The 16,694-nt window shown below is 35.8% G+C and overlaps 1 protein-coding gene across 1 annotated transcript in view; it reads left to right on the top strand.

Annotated features, from left to right (window-relative positions):
* The window catches only part of LOC6054176 (lachesin), a 149,789-nt gene that overhangs the window by 37,801 nt on the left and 95,294 nt on the right, over positions 1-16,694 (top strand). The window contains exon 2 of the mRNA XM_038262948.1: positions 233-941. Within this exon, the coding sequence (XP_038118876.1) occupies positions 773-941 (169 nt within the window). The 5' untranslated portion in view covers positions 233-772. The remainder of the gene's footprint in view (positions 1-232; positions 942-16,694) is intronic.

Here is a 16,694-nt window from a genome sequence, read left to right on the forward strand (position 1 = left end):
AAGATGCAACATGACTTGTTTATCCATGAAGAAAGATATTTTGTCCGCAAATAACAAAGTATAAGATGAAAATTCAGCATTTTAGACACAGTTCAGAGTAACTCCTTTTTCCAATCAAGTTTTAAGTTAACATAGCAAAACATTTATTGCCTTTTCTGATCTTTACCTTCACCACTATAAACAATCTACATAAAATTTCTCTTTTTTCTCTCTCAATCCCTTCCCATTTCAGCTCATTACCATACTAATCAAAACAAACCGACCGTCTGGATTCCTAAAAAAAAAAAACACCAAGAAAAGTCATCCTGCTGAGAAAGAGAAAAAACTTTGTTAACTTTCCCAAGTGATGGAAAAACATTGGCCGTCGTGGAAGCTCGGGAAAAACAACTAAACACTACGAAAAGGTTACAAACTGATGAGGGTTTGCGGGGTGGGGGTATGTGGTAGTGAAACAAACACAGAAAACGCAAGTTAATACAAACACGGTGGTGGGAGTGAGTAGAGTGAAAAAAAAAAAAAAACAAGCAAGGCCAAGAAAGATAAAAAATGTGTCAATAAAGTGTGAAACTTTTGCGCTTCTTCGACCAGACCCAGAAGATTTCCACCGGGAGTCGCTCGGCGAACGTCGCCGCCTACTTAGCTTCCAAGTCAGGGCCCGCTATCAGGTCGTTATAAAAGTACACACAAATAACACACACACACACACAGCGCATAGAAAAAAGGGTCTTTCGGTGTGCGTGTGTCTGTGACGGAACGTGTTTGGAATTTCAAAATGGCGCCGATCGACGACCAAGGAAGCTGTCCGGCGGTGACAGGACAACGCCGTGGCAGCAAGCGGCTGCTGCGGGGATTCGCCAGGAGACCGGCGGTTCAAAATCCGGTGACCACCGCCGGAAGTGGACTGCTGCTCTGGCTCGGACTGCTGGTCGTGCTCGTCAATGGTGAGTTTTGGGAGGGATTTTATTTGTACCTTTTTTTTTCGAGGGGGAGGTAATCGGTATTGATGGAATAGGATTTACTGTGAGGACCATTCTTCAGCGTGGACAGTGTCGGTTAGGAAATTTGTGGAATTGTAATAATCTTTTTCAGAAAACCATAACATATGTGCAAACATTTATTTCATGTGTGAACTACCGAGGGTTTCCTTAGATGGATTTGAGTAATCAACGTTTTCAAGGAGTCTCATGGTCGTTTTTCAACGGGGCATAAGAAAACGCGGAAGACTGAAATTTACTTTAAACATTTTGTTAATGATGTGTTTTAATTTCAAGAGCTGTAATCATATATCGGAAAAAATATTCTTCTTATAAAAAATAATCGAGGATATCAACCTTTTTCGTTTCAATGTTTTCTAATCAACCCGGGCAGACGGTAGTAACAAAATTTATGCCATTTCAATAACAAATAATGTTAAAATAACAGAAAGTGCAAAATCCATTTTTGCATATGAGTTTGATAACAGTTTATGTTTGTTATTGGTTTGTTCCAAGTTGAAATCAAAACATCTTGGGAATAACGTTTTTTGTTATGCAAGAATACCTCCACTAGTTATTGGGATGACAAAATTAGTTGTTAACCCTGTACTGCCCAAATTTTTTTTTAATTTTTTTATTTTCCCCGTGTTTAGGTCATTTTGAGAAACTTTTATTCTACGAAAAACTTTACTTGTCTTGTTTTATGTTTTTCTTGTTTAATTTTTTGTTTTTTAATTTGCATTTATCTTGTTTAGAGTTCTTCTTTCCAATGCATTTTAAAGATCCGAAATTGGTTGAAAAATTGATTTTTGGAGATTTTTTTTTAAATCGAAGCCCGTCTAAAGGCGGGGTTGGGTTGTAGAGGGTTAAAATAACAAAAAATAATAACAATGATTTGTTCGAAGAATAACTCAAAATGTTATTAGTCTATTATTACAATAACAATCCAATATAAAAAAAATCATAACGAAGAATTACAAATCTTGTTATAAATAACATAAAATATTATTGGCCTAGTATTTTCAAATATCAAATAATGTTATTCCCAAGTTATTTCTGTCTACTCAGGAAGTATTATAAAAATCATCAAGAATAATATGACACTCATGATAGTTTATACTAAATATTTATTTGAGTGTTTTTGAAACCACTTTGAGTCAAACTTCAGATTTGTTTAACGGATGAAAAAAAAAAAAAAAAAGTCGAAAAAACAAATGATCGAAAGTGACAAAATTTTAGTAGAAAAAATAGGGTATATGGCCCTATTTTGGACCTACTATGCAAAGCGTCAACATATTTCGCATTGTTCTCAGGAACGGTCTAACTAATTTGGCTCGTTTCAGGATTGTTTTGTGCCTTAATTTATGCTTAACAAGGTGTACTATTGAAATTTGGAAATAATTCAACCATTTCATTGCAATAAGCATTTCAAGTAAAACAGTTTTTGGATGCTTTTTGGACTTATTGAATTTATTTTGGAGACATCGCTGAACCTATTTTGGACCTACATTCTGATTGGTTGAAATTTGGACAACTCGGATTGCGGCGTGCGGTGGCAACACGCACACTTACAGAAACTCGGTTTGATAAACCAAAGGGCCTATCCACGATTATAATTTGGAAAATATTTTTTTCAGAAATTAAATAATTATGATAAAACAATGGATTTGAATTTGAAAACGTGTTTTAATTATATTGAATGGAAACTCACGCATCTCTGGCAGGTCTCTGTCCTTTTTAGAATTTGCGTATTCTTACGATCTAATTGTTCAAGCATTAGAACATAAAAGACAACCCGTTATTAGTCGCAATAAAAACACCTTAACTTAAAATAGGTACTAGGTCCAAAATAGGGTCATATACCCTACTTGAAAATATCAGCAAAACTTTGAGAAAAAGTCAGAATTCAAGCATATTTTGTTGAAAAGTTAATTGAGATTTTTTTATGTGCGACGACTCGTCGAAATTCTTAAGGCTGAAAGGATAAAAGTACGAATGCCAAAAGGTCGAAAGGTTGAATGACGGGAAAATTAAGGTCGAAAGGACATAAGGTCGAATGCCAAAAGGTCGAAAACATAAGTAAAGAAACAAATAGTCGAAAAGATAAAAGGTCGAAAAGATAAAAGGTCGAAAAGGATAAAAGGTTGAAAGGACAAAAGGTTGAATGAACAAAAGGTCGAATGGACAAACAATCGAAAGTAAAAAAAGTCGAAATTGAGAAAAGGTGATTGAAAAACATAAAAATAATACAAAAAATAATGCAAATAATCATATTTCAAATATTTTTCATAGAATTCTTTTAAAATAATTTATCCTTGTTTTGGAAAGATTTCTGTGAGCTTTCTATTCATTCAAAATGATTTATTCTTACATGACCGGTTTATACAATAATTTTATAGAAAAATGTCTGAATTTCAACTTCTTTGAATCGTTCAATGAGATTTTTTTTGATTGCATTAGTTTCTACTTTTTGAAAATAATTTATAATTTTTTTAATTGTTTTTTTTGAGAGTTTTACCAATCTTAAAAAAAGAGTAGACATATTATTTATTTTGCATTCTTTAGGTTTAATTTATTTTATGTTGTCGTAATATTTATTAAGTCTTTTTACTCTATAGAACATATTATTTTAGAATAATATTTTTGTGAGTTTAATTAAACCTTATAAAATCTAAGTTCTGTAACAAATTTATAAATTTTAATGCTTTAAAACATATTTTAAATATTGTTGTCTTGATAAGTATGATTTTTTGAAAAATAGTGATTTTTGAAAAAAATCGATATTTCATGCAAATAAAATGATGAACTTATTTTTAAATGTTGAATTGAATTTGCTATCGAAAAGCATCTTACAGATTATTTGATAAAAGGCTCCGTTTTCAAGTTATAGCCACCGCAAATTTAATTTTAGAGAAATATTTGCAGTTTTTCGATTTTTGAAAATAGTGACCATGAGTGACCATTTCTAATTTTTTTAAGTTCAGAAAATTTGCTATAAAATTGTCTAAGAGACATTGAATGTTCGACCTCTGGTTGCTGAGATATAGTGGCTAAAAGAAAAATAAATAGGAAATAGTAGTTTATGCAGCAAAAAGAGGATTTTTTCAGCATGAGTCATACATTTATCCAACGAGGTTCACCGAGTTGGATAAATACGAAGAGTGCTGAAAAAGTCAAGTTTTGCAACGAGTTCCATACAACATTTTTTGTAACTCCAAAAAACACCCATTGAGTGAAATTTTATGTCAAATTTTCATGTATTTTGTCAATAAATCGTTTAAATAAAAAAAATGTTGAAAAGTCTTACTTTCGAAACAAGTGCTGGAAAGTTCAACTTTTCAGCACCCATTTGAGTGCTGAAAAGTAGAACTTTTCAGCATTTATTTTGAAAAGTGTTGCTATTCGATTCTGTTATTTTTGGTACAGAAAAGTAGGCTATTTCGTCGTTCAGGAATGACAGGAAAAGTAAGTAGTTTCACGACGGAATTGCAAAAAATACTTTCACTCAGTGTGTGTTTTTTGGAATTGCAAAAAATTTTGTATGGCACTATTTTTTTTCAGCACTCTTCGTATTTATCTAACTCGGTGAACCTCGTTGGATAAATGTACGACTCGTGCTGAAAAAATCCTCTTTTTGCAACTTGTTGCATAAACTACTATTTCGATTGCAAATTCAATTGTGCATTAAAAAATAATGTCAAACTTGTTTTGCTTAAATTTTCGTTTTTTTCCTAAAATCAAAAATTCATTACTCGGCGGCAGATTTTTTGACCATGTTTCTCTATGGCTCAAAAGTTGCGGATTTTTGTCCCCTAAAACTTATCAAAAAATCTCGAAAATCAAAAAAATACGTATTTTGGGAAATTGAGTGAAAAAAAAGTTGATTAAAAAATCTGCAATTTTTTTTCCGTGTACCTATTTTTTCTCAAAAGTCCTCAACAATACCTACAACTTTGCCCAATTCACCAAATTGATCAGAAAATTCACTCAAAAGTTACAGCTGTTTGAATATTTACATACCATTTTTGTATGGACAGCTGCCAAAATTGTAAGGAGACTTGTATGGGTGAACCAATGACACAAAATAGCTTATTTGGTCATAGGGAAGGCCCCCACAAAGTTTGAGCCAAATAAAAAAATACAAATAAAATTCATATACGGTTTTGGTAGAGAATTGCTCAACATGTTTATTTTTTTAAATATTGCAGTCACACTTTTTAAAATTTTCTATTCTTTTAATTGTTTTTTTTTGTTTCTACAACATTTCTGTGATTTTTTACATTCTTTCAAACATGAATAATAGCTTCTAAGAAATTACTTTAAGAAGTAGTCTAGATTTTAACTTTTTTCCAAGTTTGTTATTGCCTGTAACATAATTTAATGTTATGTTTTTAATAATTATATTATTTTATTTCGATTCTTTTAACAATTTTTTGTTGTTTTAGTAATATTTTGGCAAGTTTTTTTTTCATTATTCCTAACATGGTCAATTATTTATAACGTATAATTAGAGAAAATTTGCATTGAAATATAGTTTGAAGTTTCTAAATTCTTAATTATTTTGCGAATTTGAAAGTCTTAGGTATTTCTTCTAGGAAAAAATAGATTTTGTGTTTTATCATATTGAATTGTTGAAAGATACATTAGGCGATTGCAAATTTTATTTTATTTTTTGCCCCTTCAAAAATGCCCGAAAAAAGAGCAAAAATACTGTTGAAACTTTAAAAAAAATATTTTAGTTTTTTCAGATGAGGAAAAAATTAGAAAATGTCTCTCTCTACTTCAAAATCACATTTCTGATCATGTTTTGTATAGGAGGAATAAGTTTTACCAAATAAGCTAATTTTATTTTCAAGATTTCTTATTGCAATAACATACTGCCCTTGATTGTTGTGTCATCATCAGAGCAAGTATTTTTTCAGTTTTAGCAAATGTATTTTTGCCTTCCTCACCTCACTGAGGCAAGGCTATAAAATCACTCAAAAATTGAACTTTTTAAATAAGCCTCCCAGATATACCTTTACGTATACATATCGACTCAGAATCAAATTCTGAGCAAATGTCTGTGCGTGTGGATGGACGTAGAATTTTTTTTCTCACTCACTTTTCTCGGAACTGGCTCGACCGATTCTGTCCGGATCTATGTTTTTGGATTTGCCTTCAGGTTCTTTAAGTCTTTTTTAAATTTCATCCGGCTTGGTGCAGTACTTTAAAAGATATGTTCGAAAAACTATTTTGGTTGATACTAAAAAGGGTCATTATTTACATAATTTGAAAGCTCCGGCGGATAGCTGTCGGAACTTTACGCTCAGTGCACGCACACAAACACTGCAGTGCTTTCAAATGGTTCATTAAATTTATCATACCTAGATGGCAGCACTCAGATGTATAGTGTCTTTACTAAGTAAGCGTTAGCCAAAGCTTTCGTAGTGTGTGGTTGCAAGGCTTTTAGGAGGAAGGCAGCAACCACCTTCCGGTGGATTAAGTAACGTTTTTTAAACTTTGTTTTCTTCAAGATTTAAGTTAAGCCCGAACTTTCAACCCAGCCTGTGTTGTTTTTCCACCAAACAAAAATGAAACACAAACAAGCCGTCCACCGGTTCTCCTCAGCTGGGGCTCCAGCTCCAGCTCCGTAATTTGATATTCAGCCCAAGTAAATCGTAATCGAATCGTTCCGGGGGACCATTTTCACACGTTTTAACATGTGTTTTTCTTTGTGCCGAGGATTTTTCGGGCGGCTAACCGGACCGACTTCTTTCCCCCCTCTCTCTCTCTCTCTCTCTCTCTCTCTCTCTCTCTCTCTCTCTCTCTCTGGTGGGTGTTGATGTTGGAAAAAAGGTGTCGTTAAAGTGGATGTTTTCATCGTGTTTTTCACCTAGAGCTGGCCGATGCGATGGTGGAAACGAGAATTTCGAAAGCACTCGGAGTTGATCCCGTGAATGAACAAGTGGAAGCGCCTGTTAGTTGGGGGGGAACTATATTGTGCTAGAACGGAAGGCTTGTTTCGACGATGTGCGAGTAATCTCTGCCCCTTAACGATGCATTTACTGTTACTGCTTAGACGGTGAATTTGGAGATTAGTGAGGAAGTGTTTTGTAAGGTGGATTATGTGGGATTTTGCTGTATGAAGTTGTGTCATAAATAGCAGCGCAGGTTAAATTGCAGCACATATTAGAACATAAAAATAATTTGAAACCATTTTAATTTTAAAATCTGCTCTAAAAATTTGACTCAGGAAATGTTTTTTTGCTGTTTTTGACTTAAACCGATTTGACTAGTAAGTTTTTTATTGCAATTTATTAATTTTGAGAATGACTTTTGCTACCTTTAAGGTGAAATGCCTTCAAATCCGATTTGGGTTTCTTCTTATTTTTGTTCTTCTTCATAGTAATCATTGAAATCATTAATCATTATCAGTATGCTTGTGTTGGTAAGACTATCACCAATACCAACACACACCATGTTAGTGTTTGTGTGCTTATGAAATGTTTATCAAACACAAATCTCTTTGTTTTGTTTGACGGAAAATGTAAACATTTATAAAAAAGATAATTCACATTGCAGTGCAAAAATGAATCATAAAAATAAAACATTTTTTTTAATTCCTGGCAATCAGCGACGCCCAGTTCTGACTCCCCCCCCCCCTACACCCAGTCAGGATGGCCGCCGGGGGGGGGGGCAACCTATCGCGCCAAGGGAAAGGGTCCAAATTTAAAGGAGGGGGGGGGGCAAAAGGTCCCGTGCCTCCCATAGTCGGGTCTAACTTTTGAATGAAATCATGTCATATTCTTAAGAAGGGGTACCTCATTCACGGTCCGCGGACCCAACTTTCGCCAAGTGATATCATCCGGCCAGCAATTGCTCTTGAAAAATCTTCTGAGAGTCTTGGAGGCGCATTGTTAAATATTAATTTTTATTGGCAGTTGCAATTTTATAAAGTTAATTTCCCTCGACTTTTTCTCGTCGGAAGGCTGGAAGTTTACAAACGATTTGAGATTTTGCCTGAAAATGTTCGCATAGTCATTGAACACCGATAGAACGTGCTGCAGAACATCGCTAGAAAGCAGGACCAATCAACCTCGTCAATAATCCCAAGTGGGTTTTGCTCGTTGCGATCCCTGTTTCAGCAGCCACTCTTCCGGGTTCACACCGAAAATTAAACCGGATTCACGGTGCCCAAAGTGACCTGAACCGACGAAACCTCGACAGGATCCGCCAAAGATTTCGCCAAAATCTTCCTCTGCAAATACCTCAACCTGGTAGAGTTAGCTTGTTCTCATAGACGCTCCGATACGGTTGTACTTCTGAAGAGCACTTCACTGGCCAACAGATTAAATACTCCGGCTCATGCTAACCAGAAGTACCGCCCAAAGGTGGTCCTGTCTCGCCATGATTTGGTCCACAAAGATCCTTTTGCAGCCTGAAATTATAAAAGTTTTAATCAATCTCGATCCTCTTTCGCGATCTCTTGAAAACCAACCGAAAATGTTCCGAAACGGCCTGTTGGCTTGCACCACTGGACCTACGTAGACCAATTTGACCTAGGCCACAAAGCTGTCTCGACGAGCACCAGGTAGCACTCGATGTGCAGTGGAATTTCCAATCCGGATTGTAATATCCCTGCACAATGGCCGAGCTGACTGACCTTTAACAGAAGCACCGGAACCAGCGCGATGAAAATCAAATCGTTTGAACTCGAAAGGAGAATTTGCTCCGACCGTGGCCCAGCGATCGTCCCAGCAATTCTGAATCCCTCTCCGCCGGAAGTACATTTTCGTAGTGATCGGGCGACCATCTTGTCATCGTCCGACGGTGATAGGGTCGGCTCAAAAAGGCAACTTATCGCTTGAAGAATTGTTGATTCTAAACCGGAGAAAAAAAAGTGAAAATGATGAAATGATTTTAGAAACAATCTTATTGCCAAAATATATTTTTATCGTACGTACTCTTCTTGGTTGGAGTCCTCCGGGTCCTTTGTCGGGATTCCCGTTGCATCTTCAGAATATCCTCCAAAAAGACCACTTCCGTTGGGCCGCTTGACGACGGAACACTTTTCGGGGACATGCCCAGCTTGAAGATACCACAGCGGACACGGTAACAGGTTCCAATTTCCCTGCAGCTGGTTTGTTTTGCTGACACTGACACGAATGTTTTGTTTTTGTTTTCTAACCCCAGCCGCATGACAAGACTGCGGTCGCAGTGCAGTGATGCTAGTTCAAGTGTGGCTAAAATACATCTGTCGGGTATTTTTTTTTCATTTTAGTTTGGTTTTAGTTGCTCCTATTTGCTAATAAAAATGTGTTTTTATGTAAGGGTAGTTGATAAGTTGCTTTTATATTGAATACGCAAATAATAGGTATTTTTAACTTAGATGGAATTTATTTGATTTCAACACTTTTTACATCTTCTTTGACAAATGTTTGGATAGGGCTTGTTCCGATTGATATCAGTGGAAGATACTGTGTTGCAGTACGTTTTTTTCAAATGTTAATTTTGAAATGATGGATTTACACATACTAAGAAAGGTTTGTGTGTACAGACAGAGGCGGTAAAAAGAAAACTTTCTTCAACCGGTCGCTCGGGTTCAGTGAAAATCAGCAGATTATAATCGAAAAATTTGGATTTCAGCGGCTCAGAAGGTGTGTTCCGGAAGATTTGAACAAATCAAGTTGAGTGAAATAGTTTGGAAGCCTGACCGACCAAAGGAACATTAAAAATTTAATGAAATAATGTAGTGACCAAGTTTATGAAGAAGAAGCGGCAAAATCAGGAAGCCAAAGGAAGAATAAGAAGACCGCCAGGAAAAAAATAATGTGCTTCCGAATTTTTCGAAGTTTATTCGAGTTTTAAGAAAAATTATGGAAAAATGTGTATTTATTTAGGTAGCAAATGGCGATATAATTGTGGAGTTCACTTTTGAGAAAGGTAGGTTGTTAAATATTGATGCAAGAGCTATTTTTCTGGAAGGGTATTTTTTTCGATGGTAAAGGTTAAGGTTGCACAACAAATCATTGAAGGACATTAAGGGCAAACGACGGCAGCCTTTTCGGCCATTTTTGGGATGTGCTCCAATTTCACCTTAATTGACAAAATTACTGCAAACTATTTAGATGCATTTATTATGCAGATTTCTAAATCTCTTTTAAGGTTGATTTTTTAAACATAAAATTTGAACGGTAATTTGTGTACCAATTTTGATGATTTTTGAAAAATAACTGCTTGCAATATAATTTTTCAGGCGAACATAGGAGGCAGGAAGGGGGAGGAGGGAAGGTGCGACATAAACTTTAAATATTTGCAACGACCTTAATAAAAAAAACTAACTTAATCCACCTATGTGGTTGGAGCCTTCCTCACAACAATGGCTGTACACAAGTTTCATCTATTTTTTAGATCCGGCTTCCAAAAAGTACATCGATATCACTTAAGTGGCCATATCTCGAGACAGGGTTGCCAGATCTTCAATGTTTTGCACTCGTTGGAAAGGTCTTTTGATAACCTAACCAACAATGGGTCGGATGGTGGATCCGGACATAGTTTACATACATTTAAGTGAGATCCGGCTTCAAAAAAGTACATCATATCACTTAAGGGACCATATCTCGAGACAGGGTTGCCAGATCTTCAATGTTTTGGACTCGTTGGAAAGGTCTTTTGATAACCTAACCAACAATGGGTCGGATAGTGGATCCGGACATAGTACACATACATTTAAGTGAGATCCGGCTTCAAAAAAGTACATCATATCACTTAAGGGACCATATCTCGAGACAGGGTTGCCAGATCTTCAATGTTTTAGACTCGTTGGAAAGGTCTTTTGATAACCTAACCAACAATGGGTCGGATGGTGGATCCGGACATAGTTTACATACATTTAAGTGAGATCCGGCTTCAAAAAAGTATATCAATATCACTTAAGTGACCATATCTCCAGACAGGGTAGCCAGATCTTCAATGTTTTGGACTCATTAGAAAGGTCTTTTGATAACCTAATCTACGATGGGTCGGATGATGGATCCGGACATAGTTTACATACATTTAAGTGAGATCCGGCTTCAAAAAAGTACATCAATATCACTTAAGTGGCCATATCTCGAGACAGGGTTGCCAGATCTTCATTGTTTTGCACTCGTTGGAAAGGTCTTTTGATAACCTAACCAACAATGGGTCGGATGGTGGATCCGGACATAGTACACATACATTTAAGTGAGATCCGGCTTCAAAAAAGTACATCAATATCACTTAAGTGGCCATATCTCGAGACAGGGTTGCCAGATCTTCAATGTTTTGGACTCGTTAGAAAGGTCTTTTGATAACCTAACCAACGATGGGTCGGATGATGGATCCGGACATAGTTTACATACATTTAAGTGAGATCCGGCTTCAAAAAAGTACATCAATATCACTTAAGTGGCCATATCTCGAGACAGGGTTGCCAGATCTTCAATGTTTTGGACTCGTTGGAAAGGTCTTTTGATAACCTAACCAACAATGGGTCGGATGATGGACCCGGACATAGTTTACATACATTTAAGTGAGATCCGGCTTCAAAAAAGTACATCAATATCACTTAAGTGGCCATATCTCGAGACAGGGTTGCCAGATCTTCAATGTTTTGCACTCGTTGGAAAGGTATTTCGATAACCTAACCAACGATGGGTCGGATGATGGATCCGGACATAGTTTACATACATTTAAGTGAGATCCGGCTTCAAAAAAGTACATCAATATCACTTAAGTGGCCATATCTCGAGACAGGGTTGCCAGATCTTCAATGTTTTGCACTCGTTGGAAAGGTCTTTCGATAACCTAACCAACAATGGGTCGGATGGTGGATCCGGACATAGTACACATACATTTAAGTGAGATTCGACTTCAAAAAAGTACATCAATATCACTTAAGTGGCCATATCTCGAGACAGGGTTGCCAGATCTTCAATTTTTTGGACTCGTTGGAAAGGTCTTTTGATAACCTAACCAACAATGGGTCGGATGGTGGATCCGGACATAGTACACATACATTTAAGTGAGATCCGGCTTCAAAAAAGTACATCAATATCACTTAAGTGGCCATATCTCGAGACAGGGTTGCCAGATCTTCAATGTTTTAGACTCGTTGGAAAGGTCTTTTGATAACCTAACCAACAATGGGTCGGATGATGGACCCGGACATAGTTTACATACATTTAAGTGAGATCCGGCTTCAAAAAAGTACATCAATATCACTTAAGTAGGCATATCTCGAGACAGGGTTGCCAGATCTTCAATGTTTTGCACTCGTTGGAAAGGTCTTTCGATAACCTAACCAACGATGGGTCGGATGATGGATCCGGACATAGTTTACATACATTTAAGTGAGATCCGGCTTCAAAAAAGTACATCAATATCACTTAAGTGGCCATATCTCGAGACAGGGTTGCCAGATCTTCAATGTTTTGGACTCGTTGGAAAGGTCTTTTGATAACCTAACCAACAATGGGTCGGATGGTGGATCCGGACATAGTACACATACATTTAAGTGAGATCCGGCTTCAAAAAAGTACATCATATCACTTAAGGGACCATATCTCGAGACAGGGTTGCCAGATCTTCAATGTTTTAGACTCGTTGGAAAGGTCTTTTGATAACCTAACCAACAATGGGTCGGATGGTGGATCCGGACATAGTTTACATACATTTAAGTGAGATCCGGCTTCAAAAAAGTACATCAATATCACTTAAGTGGCCATATCTCGAGACAGGGTTGCCAGATCTTCAATGTTTTGCACTCGTTGGAAAGGTCTTTTGATAACCTAACCAACAATGGGTCGGATGGTGGATCCGGACATAGTTTACATACATTTAAGTGAGATCCGGCTTCAAAAAAGTATATCAATATCACTTAAGTGACCATATCTCCAGACAGGGTAGCCAGATCTTCAATGTTTTGGACTCATTGGAAAGGTCTTTTGATAACCTAATCTACGATGGGTCGGATGATGGATCCGGACATAGTTTACATACATTTAAGTGAGATCCGGCTTCAAAAAAGTACATCAATATCACTTAAGTGGCCATATCTCGAGACAGGGTTGCCAGATCTTCATTGTTTTGCACTCGTTGGAAAGGTCTTTTGATAACCTAACCAACAATGGGTCGGATGGTGGATCCGGACATAGTACACATACATTTAAGTGAGATCCGGCTTCAAAAAAGTACATCAATATCACTTAAGTGGCCATATCTCGAGACAGGGTTGCCAGATCTTCAATTTTTTGGACTCGTTGGAAAGGTCTTTTGATAACCTAACCAACAATGGGTCGGATGATGGATCCGGACATAGTTTACATACATTTAAGTGAGATCCGGCTTCAAAAAAGTACATCAATATCACTTAAGTGGCCATATCTCGAGACAGGGTTGCCAGATCTTCATTGTTTTGCACTCGTTGGAAAGGTCTTTTGATAACCTAACCAACAATGGGTCGGATGGTGGATCCGGACATAGTACACATACATTTAAGTGAGATCCGGCTTCAAAAAAGTACATCAATATCACATAAGTGGCCATATCTCGAGACAGGGTTGCCAGATCTTCAATGTTTTGGACTCGTTAGAAAGGTCTTTTGATAACCTAACCAACGATGGGTCTGATGATGGATCCGGACATAGTTTACATACATTTAAGTGAGATCCGGCTTCAAAAAAGTACATCAATATCCTTTAAGTGGCCATATCTCGAGACAGGGTTGCCAGATTTTCAATGTTTTAAACTCGTTGGAAAGGTATTTTGATAACCTAACCAACAATGGGTTGGATAGTGGAGCCGGACATAGTTTACATACATTTAAGTGAGATCCGGCTTCAAAAAGTACATCAATATCACTTAAGGCACCATATCTCGAGACAGGGTTGCCAGATCTTCAATGTTTTGCACTCGTTGGAAAGGTCTTTTGATAACCTAACCAACGATGGGTCGGATGATGGACCCGGACATAGTTTACATACAGTTAAGTGAGATCCAAATATTTGTGAAAACACATTTTTATACATAACTTTTGAACTACTTATCGAAACTTCAATCTGTATAAAACTCGATCTATGGGACCCTAAACCAAGTCGAATGCAACAAGTTCGGGTCAAATCGGTTCAGCCAGTGCCGAGAAACATGAGCTAGTTTGTTGGTCACATACATACATACACACACACATACACACACACATACACACACACATACACACAGACATTTGTTCAGTTTTCGATTCTGAGTCGATATGTATACATGAAGGGTGGTCTACGACGTTTTTATACGAAGTTCAATTTTAGAGCAGGATTATAGCCTTACCTCAGTGAGGAAGGCAAAAAAATAGCTAACTGCTTGGGAGTTAAATCAGGCAATAAAATCGAACAATTTGGTGTCTTATCCTCCTCGCGGATTTTGGTACGATTTTTTTTTTCCTATTATACGGATTTGTACAGAATTCAGTGATGACAATAAAATCGTTTTAAAAATCATTTTTTTTTCCATGGGGGGAATTCGGTCATTCTTGGAGCGAATGACTTTTTTTTTGTAAAAAACGTAAATATTTATCTGGTACTTTATTTAATATTATATTTAAAAACTTAAGCTTGAAATTTATTTTTGTCATTTGTAAATTTGTTTGATAAACAACAACCGCCATTTTATCCCTAGATTTCATGACAATGACCTAAACTCAAAAATGTTTTCAAAAAATTAGATGTTCGGTTGAATTGTGTTTCGCAAAATGAAAAATCTTTTTAATTTTTTTTCTTTTTTTTTCTTTTATAAAAAAAATATTTAGGGGGAGAGGGGGTAATATGCACCCCCTAAGGGAAAACTGTGATTTCTCAACCATTTCAGCATTACTGTGGAAGAATTTTGTTCGATGTTCTAAAACAACTATTATTCTTCATCATCCATGTGAAAAAAGTCTTATAAAACCTCAAAAATGTTCGAAAATATCAAATTTCTAAAAACATTTTTGATTCATTTCAAACAACCATGCGGGGCAATATGCACCGCAACATTGGGGCAAAATGCACTACAACAACGGGGCAAGATGCACCACAACATGGGGCAAAATGCACCGGGTAAAAGCAGTTTGCACTAGTCACCACTAGATGACACCGCTGTTTTTACAAAGGAGCTTCACAGCGGTGCATTTTGCCCCGACCACGCTTTTTGCAGAAAATTTAATTGAAAATGCATTTTTTGATGTTTTTGAACTCATCTATCTACAGAATAATGAAGATTATGGAACAAACTATATACCTCAACACTTACAATATCAATAAATGCTTTTTATTCTGTCCAAAAATCATAATGAAAGTTCAATAAAAATTAGATGAAAACACAACATTTTAAAGTTTTGCAAATAACTTAAGCTGTTTTTTTACTACGATGCTCAAATTTTACCAGCATGGTTTAGCAATGTTAAGCTTCCAATTTCTATGACTTTTTCCCGGAAAATTCTTCCAAATACCGAGAAAAGCAAGGGGTGCATTTTGCCCCGGGGGTGCATATTACCCCCTTTCCCCCTAACAAAATTTTGAAAACAACAAACAATTTTTTTTCTAGTTTTCATCATAATTATATTTTCTTGCCGATATTTTAATTTCAGTTAATTCTATAATTTTTTAAAGATTTTTTTTTGCAAATTTAGTTAAATCTGAACTGAGGACTGATTTTTTCTTTTAAATATTTTTTTAAGATAATGTTGGGAAAATTTTAAGTTAATAATGGGAAAATGATTTTTGGGTCTCTGACCCATCAGGGCTTGTAAAGGTAAAATCGGAGCATTTTTTTGAAGAAAAAAAAATATTTTTAAAGTATGCGTTGATTTGATTTTGTGTGACCATTATTTACTTAATATCTAGGATTTGTTTTGCACATTTTTGAGCGTTAATAGAAGTTTTAACAAATAAATCACATTCTAAGCCAAACATACATCTAGGGATTATTCTTCCCTGAAATAGCACTCAGCTAGCAAAATCTAAACTTAGAAATACGTACCCTACCTGCAAAGGCTTATGAATAAATTTCAGTTGAAACGTTTTCCAAATCTCTAAATTGCAAATTTAGCATACACAGTAAAAATTGTGTAAATTTGTAAGGAATTTTGGAAGGTTGAATATTACTCCTTTAATGTTGTAATTTTACCTCAATTTTGACCGAAAAAGTGACATTACACCAGAAAAGTGGTAAAATTACACATTTTTTCTGACATAAAAGATGTACCCCTTCCCAGATGTAATATTACCATGATTTTTTTTAACTGTGTAGGAGAACTGTTGTATTCTGATAAAAACATTTGTTGAATTGAATAAAATCATTTTTTTGTTTATGTTAGTTTTCATTTGATATTTCCTTTTTAAATTTAAATGAAAATTTCAGTCAAGATTAATGTTTTGCCATTCTTGGGGGGGGAATGACGAAGCTATAGAAATTCAATGCGTTTTTGTAAAAAATGTAAATCTTTGTTTGTATTTTTATAACCTTTATCACAATATATTTGAAATATATGGGAATTTCTGTGATAAGATAAAACAGCAATTTTTTATTTCTCGTTTATCTCGTTTATCGAAAATAATAGAAAACTCCGTGAAATTGATCAGAATAATACCATTTTTTTTAAATATTTGCATTCTCTTAAACATGAGCATTTTTTGAAGCATGAAATTTCAGAAATATTTTTTTGTGAATTTTCACATTATTTTAAAC

Source organism: Culex quinquefasciatus, chromosome 3 (assembly GCF_015732765.1).
Source record: "Culex quinquefasciatus strain JHB chromosome 3, VPISU_Cqui_1.0_pri_paternal, whole genome shotgun sequence".
NCBI lineage: Eukaryota > Metazoa > Arthropoda > Insecta > Diptera > Culicidae > Culex > Culex quinquefasciatus.